Genomic DNA, 15,277 nt, shown 5'->3' with positions numbered 1-15,277 from the left:
AATGGGACTTGTTCTAGAGGTAGACATCTATCACATAATATCAAACACGTTAAGAGATTAATATATCACATAATATTCATATGTTAAAAATATATAGTTTCCAACAAAAATGTTAAGCAATCATTTTTAAAGAAAACACGGTCGAAGTCCAGACTCACTAATGCATCCTAACAAACTCGATAAGACACACTAATGCAAATTTTCTGGTTCTCTAAGACCAACGCTCTGATACCAACTGAAATGTCCCGTTCTTATTGATTAAAAACGTTCCATATTAATTGATTTCGTTGCGAGGTTTTGACCTCTATATGAGACGTTTTTCAAAGACTGCATTCATTTTTAAACAAACCATAACCTTTATTTCATCAATAAAGGTTTAAAAAGCTTTACGTAGATTATCAAATAATGATAATCTAAAATATCCTGTTTACACACGACCATTACATAATGGTTTACAATACAAATATGTTACAACAAAATAAGTTTCTTGAATGCAGTTTTTACACAATATCATACAAGCATGGACTCCAAATCTTGTCCTTATTTAAGTATGCGACAGCGGAAGCTCTTAATAATCACCTGAGAATAAACATGCTTAAAACGTCAACAAAAATGTTGGTGAGTTATAGGTTTAACCTATATATATCAAATCGTAACAATAGACCACAAGATTTCATATTTCAATACACATCCCATACATAGAGATAAAAATCATTCATATGGTGAACACCTGGTAACCGACAATAACAAGATGCATATATAAGAATATCCCCATCATTCCGGGACACCCTTCGGATATGATATAAATTTCGAAGTACTAAAGCATCCGGTACTTTGGATGGGGTTTGTTAGGCCCAATAGATCTATCTTTAGGATTCGCGTCAATTAGGGTGTCTGTTCCCTAATTCTTAGATTACCAGACTTAATAAAAAGGGGCATATTCGATTTCGATAATTCAACCATAGAATGTAGTTTCACGTACTTGTGTCTATTTTGTAAATCATTTATAAAACCTGCATGTATTCTCATCCCAAAAATATTAGATTTTAAAAGTGGGACTATAACTCACTTTCACAGATTTTTACTTCGTCGGGAAGTAAGACTTGGCCACTGGTTGATTCACGAACCTATAACAATATATACATATATATCAAAGTATGTTCAAAATATATTTACAACACTTTTAATATATTTTGATGTTTTAAGTTTATTAAGTCAGCTGTCCTCGTTAGTAACCTACAACTAGTTGTCCACAGTTAGATGTACAGAAATAAATCGATAAATATTATCTTGAATCAATCCACGACCCAGTGTATACGTATCTCAGTATTGATCACAACTCAAACTATATATATTTTGGAATCAACCTCAACCCTGTATAGCTAACTCCAACATTCACATATAGAGTGTCTATGGTTGTTCCGAAATATATATAGATGTGTCGACATGATAGGTCGAAACATTGTATACGTGTCTATGGTATCTCAAGATTACATAATATATAATACAAGTTGATTAAGTTATGGTTGGAATAGATTTGTTACCAATTTTCACGTAGCTAAAATGAGAAAAATTATCCAATCTTGTTTTACCCATAACTTCTTCATTTTAAATCCGTTTTGAGTGAATCAAATTGCTATGGTTTCATATTGAACTCTATTTTATGAATCTAAACAAAAAAAGTATAGGTTTCTAGTCGGAAAAATAAGTTACAAGTCGTTTTTGTAAAGGTAGTCATTTCAGTCGAAAGAACGACGTCTAGATGACCATTTTAGAAAACATACTTCCACTTTGAGTTTAACCATAATTTTTGGATATAGTTTCATGTTCATAATAAAAATCATTTTCTCAGAATAACAACTTTTAAATCAAAGTTTATCATAGTTTTTAATTAACTAACCCAAAACAGCCCGCGGTGTTACTACGACGGCGTAAATCCGGTTTTACGGTGTTTTTCGTGTTTCCAGGTTTTAAATCATTAAGTTAGCATATCATATAGATATAGAACATGTGTTTAGTTGATTTTAAAAGTCAAGTTAGAAGGATTAACTTTTGTTTGCGAACAAGTTTAGAATTAACTAAACTATGTTCTAGTGATTACATGTTTAAACCTTCGAATAAGATAGCTTTATATGTATGAATCAAATGATGTTATGAACATCATTACTACCTTAAGTTCCTTGGATGAACCTACTGGAAAAGAGAAAAATGGATCTAGCTTCAATGGATCCTTGGATGGCTCAAAGTTCTTGAAGCAAAATCATGACACGAAAACAAGTTCAAGTAAGATCATCACTTGAAATAAGATTGTTATAGTTATAGAAATTGAACCAAAGTTTGAATATGATTATTACCTTGTATTAGAATGATAACCTACTGTAAGAAACAAAGATTTCTTGAGGTTGGATGATCACCTTACAAGATTGGAAGTGAGCTAGCAAACTTGAAAGTATTCTTGATTTTATGAAACTAGAACTTTTGGAATTTATGAAGAACACTTAGAACTTGAAGATAGAACTTGAGAGAGTTCAATTAGATGAAGAAAATTGAAGAATGAAAGTGTTTGTAGGTGTTTTTGGTCGTTGGTGTATGGATTAGATATAAAGGATATGTAATTTTGTTTTCATGTAAATAAGTCATGAATGATTACTCATATTTTTGTAATCTTATGAGATATTTCATGCTAGTTGCCAAATGATGGTTCCCACATGTGTTAGGTGACTCACATGGGCTGCTAAGAGCTGATCATTGGAGTGTATATACCAATAGTACATACATCTAAAAGCTGTGTATTGTACGAGTACGAATACGGGTGCATACGAGTAGAATTGTTGATGAAACTGAACGAGAATGTAATTGTAAGCATTTTTGTTAAGTAGAAGTATTTTGATAAGTGTATTGAAGTCTTTCAAAAGTGTATAAATACATATTAAAACACTACATGTATATACATTTTAACTGAGTCGTTAAGTCATCGTTAGTCGTTACATGTAAGTGTTGTTTTGAAACCTTTAGGTTAACGATCTTGTTAAATGTTGTTAACCCAATGTTTATAATATTAAAAGAGATTTTAAATTATTATATTATCATGATATTATGATGTACGAATATCTCTTAATATGATATATATACATTAAATGTCGTTACAACGATAAACGTTACATATATGTCTCGTTTCAAAATCATTAAGTTAGTAGTCTTGTTTTTACATATGTAGTTCATTGTTAATATAATTAATGATATGTTTACTTATCATAATATCATGTTAACTATATATATAACCATATATATGTCATCATATAGTTTTTTTACAAGTTTTAACGTTCGTGAATCACCGGTCAACTTGGGTGGTCAATTGTCTATATGAAACCTATTTCAATTAATCAAGTCTTAACAAGTTTGATTGCTTAACATGTTGGAAACATTTAATCATGTAAATATCAATCTCAATTAATATATATAAACATGGAAAAGTTCGGGTCACTACACAATACTGAGATACGTATACACTGGGTCGTGGATTGATTCAAGATAATATTTATCGATTTATTTCTGTACATCTAACTGTGGACAACTAGTTGTAGGTTACTAACGAGGACAGCTGACTTAATAAACTTAAAACATCAAAATATATTAAAAAGTGTTGTAAATATATTTTAAACATACTTTGATATATATGTATATATTGTTATAGGTTCGTGAATCAACCAGTGGCCAAGTCTTACTTCCCGACGAAGTAAAAATCTGTGAAAGTGAGTTATAGTCCCACTTTTAAAATCTAATATTTTTGGGATGAGAATACATGCAGGTTTTATAAATGATTTACAAAATAGACACAAGTACGTGAAACTACATTCTATGGTTGAATTATCGAAATCGAATATGCCCCTTTTTATTAAGTCTGGTAATCTAAGAATTAGGGAACAGACACCCTAATTGACGCGAATCCTAAAGATAGATCTATCGGGCCCAACAAGCCCCATCCAAAGTACCGGATGCTTTAGTACTTCGAAATTTATATCATATCCGAAGGGTGTCCCGGAATGATGGGGATATTCTTATATATGCATCTTGTTAATGTCGGTTACCAGGTGTTCACTATATGAATGACTTTTATCTCTATGTATGGGATGTGTATTGAAATATGAAATCTTGTGGTCTATTATTATGATTTGATATATATAGGTTAAACCTATAACTCACCAACATTTTTGTTGACGTTTTAAGCATGTTTATTCTCAGGTGATTATTAATAGCTTCCGCTGTCGCATACTTAAATAAGGACGAGATTTGAAGTCCATGTTTGTATGATATTGTGTAAAAACTGCATTCAAGAAACTTATTTTGTTGTAACATATTTGTATTGTAAACCATTATGTAATGGTCGTGTGTAAACAGGATATTTTAGATTATCATTATTTGATAATCTACGTAAAGCTTTTTAAACCTTTATTGATGAAATAAAGGTTATGGTTTGTTTTAAAATGAATGCAGTCTTTGAAAAACGTCTCATATAGAGGTCAAAACCTCGCAACGAAATCAATTAATATGAAACGTTTTTAATCAATAAGAACGGGACATTTCAATATATAATTGATATTTTAGAAATTTGCATATTGTTGGTTTAATTTCTTAGATATATAACGGAGAAACATAATGATGTACCAGTAACAACAGTGCTAAAGCATACCCCGTATTATTTCTTGGTACATGCATGTTGGTATGCATTTGAGCAAGAATATTAACATTAAATGGTTTCCTTAACGTTAAAAATGTGAAAATGTATCCTCATATATCTATATTGTACCGTCAATAAAACAGTAAGCCTGTAACATAACAAAATAGTACTCAAATAAAGAAACTCTCCACTTGCTACTTCCAAGTTCTCATAATGAGACGTTTTCATACGGCTACCGCGTATCTACAAGCAATCATTATTATTTGGAATATCAAAAAAATGAAAAGTAGAACTTTTAATTAACAAAGTTAAGCAGATTTCTTGCAATGGTTTTCAAGCCATTCCATTGTAACACTTTTCGGCCTCTCCAATGGCAACCCAAGAGCTCGATCCCATATCAACTATAACAAGAATCAAATTAAAATAATATAACAAGGATTAGACTAGCTTATAAGAAATACAATAATACAAACATTGATGGACTTTAGTTGAAGATGCTGAAAGTAGGCGAATAACCTGAGAACATATTCCAATTGCCCTCGAAACACCAAAGAGAACCGTGTAATATCTGATAGTGTTAAAATTTAATAACCAAAAATGTGTAAGAAAGAGTGATGATTTTTTTAAAACGTAAGGTGCATACCTTGCTTCAGTCAAACCGTAGTAGTTGAGCAACACACCACTATGAGCATCAACATTGGGCCAAGGGTTCTTCACCTGCAACGTATGATTCCAATATCAAAGTTGAGAAATTGACATCTAAGTTCATTCATTCTGTGTAAAAGGAATTCACAATATGCATATCATTTAGTATATATCTGATGATATGCATTACTCTACACTAATTACTCTTATACTATTTACGCATGATGTATATTTACCAAACTACCCCTGTTAACATTAACGTTCATAGTTCCTTTTCACAGGGGTATTTTGGTAAATTTGGAATTTTTTTTTTTTCTTTTACCTTTTCTTCACTTTCAATACAATTTTTTTCTCTACAAATTTTTTTCCGCTTCTTTTCCCACATTATACTATTGATAAACAAAAGGATCCAAATTACGTGGGCTCGGTAACATAGTCAATTTGATTAGTTTAATTATTAAAGATTATATTACGTGTATCGGGTACGTTGAAGTGTTGAACCAGGTTATTGTTTTTCTAGGTTCCATTAGGGGCTCATTACAGGTTAAATTTACTAATGGGAAACATATTGTTTTGTACTTTTGTAGTTTTGTAAGATGAAAACCGTCTCGCTACAACGAGGGGGCCCATGACCCTCTTTTTTTCTAAAAGGGACCCAAAACGGTAATAACCGAAGACATTTTCTTGTATTCTTTACATAATAAATACTCTAAAGAGCAGCTTACCTTGCCAAGTTCCAATAGAATCGGTGGCACCACTTCATAGAGTTTTGAAACCTATAGAAAAATAAATGAAGGAAAAAACAGTTAAATAGATTGTAATAAATGGAAATAGCTGATTGCATTAACGGCTACTAGGTGCTAACCAACTGGAATAGAGGATCATCAGGCAAGTGTTTCAATGCAAATTCACGTTGACACGTATATCTGGGATCTGTTTTCCGTAAAACACCATGCCCAAAACCAGGAACAACCTGCATTTCAGGATAAATTACAGCGACCATGTGATTAACCCTTTTAACATGATTACTTTGCAAATGAAAAGAATAATTGACACCAGTTGATATGGACCACCATATTGTTGCATATCTAAAAACTGAAAACACAAACTTTATAAGTTTACCTTTCCACTGTTTAAAGTTTCCCAAATGTAGTCCTTAAGTTGGTCCTTGGTTACATCCTCTCCACATTCACTTACCACAGACTTTATCCATACTAGAACTTCCTGCACCAAATAATAACTCATGTATAAGAAAGTGATCAAAAGATTGGGGGGTTCTTCAATTCGGTTTTCGGTTTTGAAATATTGGAGGCAAAAATGAAACCGAATTCAATTTCGAAACCAAAACCAAACTGAAAACCGAATTTTGAATTCGAATTCTGTTTGGTTTCAGTTAAAACTAGAAAACTCAAAGAACCATACTGTAACCAAAATATTCATATAACAAATCACTTTTAAATTCGACTTTTGATTTTATAATGAGTCTTTCGTCGATATATATTAATTATTAATAAATTAATATATTATTAGTGGAATTTGGTTTTAATTTCAGTTTTGGGTTGAACCGAATAAAAATGTAAAACCGGAAACCGAGTTAAAATTCAAAAACCGAATGGAAAACCAAATTAAAATTCGGTTTGGTTCTTTTCGGTTTTCGAGTTAATCGGTTTGAAACCAAATATTCAACACTCCTAATACAGATGCAAGAATTTTCTACTTGCATATGTACTATGTAGCAATAATCCTGGAGTCCGCACACAACAACATACAAGATCATCTCACAGACCGAAATAATCATTAGCCTCAAAAACATGCATATAGAATATGTGACTCAACCATGTCTCCAGGGCACAGTTAAATGTAGATATAAAATGCATAAAAAATGTGACGTGAAGACCGCCAAAAAAATGTGTACCTGATTAGCCAGACCATGAAGGGGTCCAGCTAGACCATTCAATGCTGCAGCAAATGAGAGATACGGATCCGAGAGTGCACTAGCAACCTTGATGAGCATAAAAAAACAGTTAGACATAGTATTCTGAATGATAACTGAAAACAACTTCAAGAACAGGACCACGCTTGTATAATTTCTATATATACAACTGTAACGTCAAAAACATAAAACTTTAAGGTATATGCATGGAAAAAGGGCAAGATACTTACAAGATGACCAGTATGAGCACTTACGTTTCCACCTTCATGGTCACTGCAAGATTTCAAGTTTCAATTATAAACATATATTCTCAAATGTAGGCTCAAAAACTATATGTGTAAAGGAGTAAAAAAAATCTGATAAGGTTTTGAAGCTGCTATGATCAGACCTATGGATAGTGACATAGAGCCTCATAAGCTCTTGCATTTCGGAACCATCGAATCCAAGCATGTGGGCGAAATTGCCACCATAATCTAGCGACTCATCGGCTGGTATCCTTTCTCCGTTTTTGTATATCCTTCAAAAAAGTGATTAAATTCACAATTAGTATCCAGCAAAAGAAAATTTCAATTTCACCAAGTACAAAACAACATCCTTATATAAACAAAAACCAACAATTATAAATACATACAGATGTGGTCAAAAAGTAAATTTATGAAAGTACAATAGAAACCATTACTATATACCTGCGATAGATATAAGCAGCTACAGCTGGGACTTGGGCAATCAATGAAAGAGAGTCCTCGTATGTCGGCTCCCAGTATCTATAATCAGAATAAAGTTTACATATGTAATTCGGCATAAGTATAATGATTTTTTTGTAAAAGATAAATACTCTGAATAAACTCACTTGGATTTATGGATCCCCTTCTCATATGCTTTTGAAAACTCACTTTCTACCTGAAATATAAACAAGTTTATAACTAAAATTTATAGGACACTAGCAGGATTGTATGATTTCAGTTAATTTAAAAGAGTATGTGAAATCAATAGATTTTAGTGATTCAATACAATGCTACTAGTATAGCAAAACAATATTGAATACACTTTTGTATAGCCTAACGTTAGAAAACTTCTTAAGAAAACCGTGCAATGTTAAATGATTGTCATAATCATAATCCTCAATACAATGCAGCAGGTATAGTTTTAAATAAACCTGAAGAGCCATAACACCAGTAGTAAACTGAGTCATGGGATGAGATGTAACGGGTAGGGCGTCGATGGCTTTATACACATACTCTGCAACAACAAGCACAGTTTAGAGTTAACTAAATAATATCAATATTCAATATAGCCAATAGAAAAGCTATACAGATAAATAAGCATGCTTAATATTATAAAAGAGTTCACTAATAAAGGTTGATGAAAAGCAAAAAACCTGGAATAGTGGCACGACTTCGGAGTTCCTTGGATAAAGCATCCACTTGTTCTTTAGTTGGTACCTAGTTTTAAAAACAAGTATTCAAGTATATAAATATTAAATATTAATAATTGAAAAAAGGAGATAGGGGGGAGTACAAATATAATGGTGACTACAAATCAGAACCTAGCTGTGAGCAAAGATACTAAAAGTTATATGCAGAAACTAAACCACACACTAAGGTTGCAAAAATCGCTACTCGATGAGTACTCGATAGGGACTTTTGAGAAAGTAATCGGCAACTCGAGGAGTATTCAGTTGGAATTTTTATATATTTAATACTAAGTTCCAAAATCATGTGTAAGTATACAAGATATCCATAAACATAAACGTTAACATAGAAGTCTAGAAACATATACATAGTCTTCATTTGTTCAAGAACACTAAATTTGTAATTTATATTCATATTGAAATGTTGACCGATATTAACTTTGATCAATTTTGACTGACTAAATCAGACTTTGACCAACTACTTCTGATTTTTTTGAAACACTGAACGATGTTGACCAATTAACTACTCGGTTTGAAAATCAGATCGCCGGTTGCTAAAAAGGGGTGATCGGCTTTAATCAGGGAGTTTTATAACACTTACACACACATACAAAAACGGACAGCTGTTTACCTTTCCAGTCAATAGTAGCCAAAGAAGTCCCTCGGGCAATGGCTCTCCACCAGGCTTTGCACCTGGTAAAACCTTCTGACATTCAGGTATAGACAGACCCCGGAACCTAATTCCCTGATTAACAAAAAAAAATAAAAAATAAAAAATAAAATAAAATAAAATAAAAAAATGAGTATTTATAATTTTGAAAGATTGCAAGTTGCACTAGAGAAAATACATGTATTATCCATAGACGAAGAGTTTATATTATACCTCATCTGCATCAAGCAAGGATGTTTCCCATAGTAAACCTGTCATGCCTCTCATCCCACCAAGTACCTTTAGATTTGTAATACAAGAGAAAAAATAGGTATCAAATAAAATGGTGTAATGTATACATAAGAAAAATTCCAACTTGGCAAAATGATCATATAATAGATCTGAACAGATTCCTTTGAATTTTGAACGCAAGAAGGCAAATGAAAAATGAAAAGGAAAAAGGTAAGATAACATGGATGAGTTTATTTACCATATCAACAGTAATGTTACCCAACTGGACTTTTCCATATTCTGACTTGATCTTTTTCAGGCGCTCCTGAACAAAATAAATACCATTATTAAGTACATGAGATGGTACTAGATAGGAGTTCTATAATATTCAATACAATTAATATGTAATTATTGTCCAATAGTTAGGAAATTCAATGAAGATACACTATACTATCTGAATATGCTATCACAGTTACATATGAACAACAACTACATTCCAAAGGCATAGAATATATAGAATGCTGCTACCAAGGCAACTTATATGAAAGCAATTTAACAGGTTTAATTCGAAATTTAATTACTTAAAGGTTCATTATTTAATGAACTTAAATAGTCAAAGGATTTGACGTGGAATAGTTTATACAAAACCATTTGAAAACAACAAAAGATGAAAGTAACATTATTAGATTGATCATGAAACTTCAATCATAAACGTAAGATATGTACCTGCTGTTCAGGAATTAATTCCTTAAGCTGAGCATGAAGATCCTGCAAGGAACGATTCATAGTTCAGATTTTAGGGTCAAATTCTCAAAGCATGTATTAAATAGATTATATAATCAATTGCTAAGAAAGTTCAAGTACATACTAACAGGGTTTTGAAACATAGTGAACTAACATAAACAAACTAAAATTAATAACTACAGAAATTTGTGCAAACTTCAATCCTTTTGTCATCAACACATGTCGAAGTAACAAAATTTAATTATGTAACTAAATATAATAAGCATTGCTCTTCCTATACCTGGCAAACCGGGTCAGGTTGGGTCGGTTTAGGTAACGGGTCAAAATGGTTTTGGGTTGAAATGGGTCATGGGTCACACATGTAAAAAAATTTAAACGGGTCTAAACGGGTTGGGTTGGTTTGGGTAACAGGTAGGAACGGGTAATGGGTCAAATAGCTCCGAGCAAGTCATATACATTTACGTTTGATTTTTTACATATATTATATTGTTTTTGTTATTATTATTATTTATTATTTATTATTTATTATTATTATTTATTATATATTAATAAAATATTAATATACATAATATTGATCTAAACATTAATGCTTTCATAAATGATTGACTGATTAATCTTGTTATGCTCGACCCATTTGACCCATTTACAAGACCCATTAAACCTGTCTCAATTGATTGAACTTTAAGATTTGATACCCATTTGACCCGTTCTTTATATTTTGTATAAGACCCAATAGGTTGAAGAAAAAACTCATTGAACCTTTTAAAAGTTTTGGTTTACATTGTCAGGCCTAATTTGTTTCAATCCAATTGACCCGAAAGATTGACCCATTTGACCCAAATTTGAGAGTATAGGTCTCAATTGCCAGGTATGGCTCTTCCCAACCACTCTAAGTTACAAGAATGTAATACAGGTGAAATACTATTTTTACGTTCTATAATCTATTAAGAATGTGGACGCAAAATATAAAATAAGTTGCAGTGTATTTAACATTCATCATACTCATTAAACGATTGACCGTAATGGAGAATGTCTCTCATCACATTTACATGATATTCCAGTGTTATCTTCCGCTTACAAAAATATGGAATATAATACAACATGACACATTATCCTTATACTTCTACATCACCTTTACATGATACTCCTAACTAATCGCACTATCATGATTTTACTAAATTTGAGCTTAATCTCAATTTTTTTAACATATAGCCCCATGTGACTATTGTTAGGTCAAGTTCTGGTACTAAATACAAAGCAACACACCAACACCAAATAAATAAAGTGTGACCTTATAATGTACATATATATAAGTTCATAATATACATAGCAGTCCAATTCATCAATTACTAAAACTTACAAGGTCAGATGAGGTCTGGACTTGCAGCCACCTTACAGAATTTGTCAAACTTGGCTGCTGAACCTGTTAAACAAACACAATCGCCAGATCATTAGATACATGTATGGCCTCACCATATACTAATACCTAACAAAATGCTCACAGAAAATTAATTCACTAAATAACCTAACATTACTCTTTCATAACAGCTGTTGAAATAAACACAAATCACCAGATTATTGTTTATCACCATAAACTATTACCTAGCAGAATGCATATAAACAATGATATCAAGCTATAATTACACTCTAATATCTTATTACACAATACATATACAAATATATACATGATTAAAACGTTTTTTTGTAAGCTTATTGACTAAAATAAGAAACAGAGGATACGAATATATGATTATATGATCAAAAGTATAATAATCATTAAAAATGTGAAAAACAACTTACAACACGATTTCTGAGTTTAGATAGAAGCGAAACGCTCCTGTAGAACACCATCGCTTATAATCAACTGCACAGTTGATGAACACACAGATAGATTCGTTACAGTATGATCGTAAATATATATATAACAGATCTGATAAACACAAAATCGAATAATAGATCTACAGCAGATGATTAGATGATCGATCGATTAAAAGTGTTTTGCTGCGATTTTACCTTTTATCGTTAGAAGATTCGAAAAGGAAGTGTAATGAAAGGGTAGGAAGGTGATTGATGCCACGAGAATATTTGTGTGTTTGTTGAATCGAATTGTAAAAAAATATGAATTTTAGGCAGTCAGTGTTGACATGTCGATCTTTGCCTCCTAGCAAAATTATTAAATTGAAGTGATTTTTTAATTAAAACAAAAAATACTTAAATTGTAATGGTTATTAATTTATTATTCACGATCTTTGAGTTTTGATTAATACGAATAGCCACCATTGGAATATAAGTTGGTGCCCAAGTCATAAATTAGACCACTTGTAGTAGTTCGCCGTGCTTTAACGGCCAACGCCTTTAACAAATATTTTGGAGGCGTTGTCTTGAACATTCGTGATAAAAAAGAGACCCTTTTTTCAATACTAATCGAATATCCTTCACTATTTGACTAAAAATGAAGCGAAATAATCACCCCATTCTTTAAGATGCTCTAATAACCAATCAAACAGTGACGCTGTATGAATCACTACGCTTCTGCAACTCCTAAAATTCTCTTTAACTATTTAACAATTAAAAGAAAAATAAACTTCTTTGGAGCTTTCAACGGGTGGATTAACAATCATGTATTTTTTATTTTATTTTTTTTGCATTCTCACGTTAGTTTTATTGATGGAAAGAAAATGAGACGAAAGGAAACAAAATCATTCATGAATACTCGAGTTTTTTTTTATGATGGAAAGGAATGGAGAGAGAAGGATTGGGAAAGAAAGGTTGTAGAGTAATTCGTTGTGAGTACTTTTCGCTTAAATTTTGAGCGGATTAAAAGGAAAAACATTATCAATCTATATATGACTCATTTATACATGATAATCTGATATATAAACATAACATAATACTTGTTCTCACATACTGCATTATTTAAAATATATAGTCTGAATTTGATTGATCTAATTTCATAATAGCCTTTAAATATTTACTTATGTAAGAGTATCTTGTTTAGAGAACAAGGAAATCTCTGAACGAAGGAGGCAAAGAAGTAGTAGAAATGTTAAATAATTGAGACATTGCAAACAACAACGATCATTCCACATATGGAGTTCCGAACCCAATGGCAATCGTTGAGTGGATTGTATCTTTTTTATGTTAGTTAACCTAAGTCGTACCCTTATTACTGGGGTGGGGCTCGACCTTTGTGAAATGTCCCGTTCATATTGATTATAAACGTTCCATATTAATTGATTTCGTTGCGAGGTTTTGACCTCCATATGAGACGTTTTTCAAAGACTGCATTCATTTTTAAAACAACCATAACCTTTATTTTATCAATAAAGGTTTCAAAAGCATTACGTAGATTATCAAATAATGATAATCTAAAATATACTGTTTACACATGACCATTACATAATGGTTTACAATAGAAATATATTACATCGACATATGTTTCTTGAATGCAGTTTTTACATAATATCATACAAACATGGACTTCAAATCTTTTCCTTATTTTAGTATGCAACAGCGGAAGCTCTTAGTATTCACCTGAGAATAAACATGCTTTAAACGTCAACAAAAATGTTGGTGAGTTATAAGTTTAACCTATATATATCAAATCGTAACAATAGACCACAAGATTTCTGATAATACTAAAAACGAACATATATTTCATAGCATTATTCCTCAAGAAAGACAAGCTTTTAGTTGCAATTGTCCTATTTACAAGTGATATTCGTTTAAATAATAGAAGGTGAAGACAAAAGACAGATTCGACGAATTGAAGACGCAAACGACCAAAAAGCTCAAAAGTACAAAATACAATCAATGAGGTTCCAATTATTGATAAGAAACGTCTCAAAATTACAAGAGTACAAGATTCAAAACGAAAAGTACAATATATTAAATTGTACGCAAGGACGTTCGAAAATCTGGAACAGGGACCAGAGTTAACTCTCAACGCTCGACGCAACGGACTAAAAATTACAAGTCAACTATGCATATGAATATAATATAATATATAATATAATTAATTCTTAAAATTAATATATATATTATATTATATTTAAATAAACGTCGGCAGAATAAAACAACCAAAAGTGGCTCTCCCCAGCTGGCCATGCGATCGCATGGCCTGGAAGGCATAAATTCATTCGATCGCATGAGCCCCTTTTCCAGATCACATGCCTATAAAAATCGAGCTTTGGTGCACCATTTTTCCATCCAAAATATCAATCTCTCTATCTATATACGTAGTATATATTTATATTTATATTTTAATTTTAATTTTAATTCTAATAATAAGGGTATGTTAGCGAATGTTGTAAGGGTGTAAGTCGAAATTCTGTCCGTGTAACGCTACACTATTTTTAATCATTGTAAGTTATGTTCAACCTTTTTAATTTAATGTCTCGTAGCTAAGTTATTATTATGCTTATTTAATCCGAAGTAATCATGATGTTGGGCTAAAAATATTAAAATTGGGTAATTGGGCTTTGTACCATAGTTGGGGTTTGGACAAAAGAACGACACTTGTGGAAATTAGACTATGGGCTATTAATGGGCTTTATATTTGTTTAACTAAATGATAGTTTGTTAATGTTAATATAAAGATTTACAATTGGACGTCCCTATAAATAACCATATACACTCGATCGGACACGATGGGCGGGGTATTTATATGTACGAATAATCGTTCATTTAACCGGACACGGGAATGGATTAATAGCCACTAGAATTATTAAAACAGGGGTGAAATTATGTACAAGGACACTTGGCATAATTGATAACAAAGTATTAAAACCTTGGGTTACACTCAGTCGACATCCTGGTGTAATTATTAAACAAAGTATTAAAATCTTGTTACAGTTTAAGTCCCCAATTAGTTGGAATATTTAAACTTCGGGTATAAGGATAATTTGACGAGGACACTCGCACTTTATATTTATGACTGATGGGGAATCCGTCTAGCTTAAAAGTATATCCATTCTATAAATAAAT

The 15,277-nt window shown here is 31.6% G+C and overlaps 1 protein-coding gene across 1 annotated transcript; it reads right to left on the bottom strand.

Moving 5' to 3' along the window:
• Window positions 1-4,726: 4,726 nt before the first annotated feature.
• On the bottom strand, window positions 4,727-12,418 carry LOC139877577 (citrate synthase, mitochondrial). The gene is made up of 20 exons (XM_071865014.1): window positions 12,305-12,418; window positions 12,092-12,155; window positions 11,652-11,714; window positions 10,274-10,315; window positions 9,807-9,872; window positions 9,551-9,616; window positions 9,299-9,412; window positions 8,635-8,698; window positions 8,413-8,495; window positions 8,107-8,156; window positions 7,943-8,020; window positions 7,645-7,773; window positions 7,487-7,529; window positions 7,239-7,325; window positions 6,446-6,547; window positions 6,189-6,296; window positions 6,049-6,099; window positions 5,322-5,395; window positions 5,195-5,246; window positions 4,727-5,079 (listed from the first exon to the last, which is right to left on the bottom strand). Exons 2-20 carry the CDS (start codon window positions 12,140-12,142, stop codon window positions 4,987-4,989), a joined length of 1,416 nt encoding a protein of 471 aa, XP_071721115.1. The 5' UTR covers window positions 12,143-12,155; window positions 12,305-12,418; the 3' UTR covers window positions 4,727-4,986.
• Between the last annotated feature and the right edge of the window lie 2,859 nt (window positions 12,419-15,277).

Source organism: Rutidosis leptorrhynchoides, chromosome 11 (assembly GCF_046630445.1).
Source record: "Rutidosis leptorrhynchoides isolate AG116_Rl617_1_P2 chromosome 11, CSIRO_AGI_Rlap_v1, whole genome shotgun sequence".
Taxonomy (NCBI): domain Eukaryota; kingdom Viridiplantae; phylum Streptophyta; class Magnoliopsida; order Asterales; family Asteraceae; genus Rutidosis; species Rutidosis leptorrhynchoides.
This window is presented reverse-complemented; position numbering and strand designations above follow the sequence as displayed.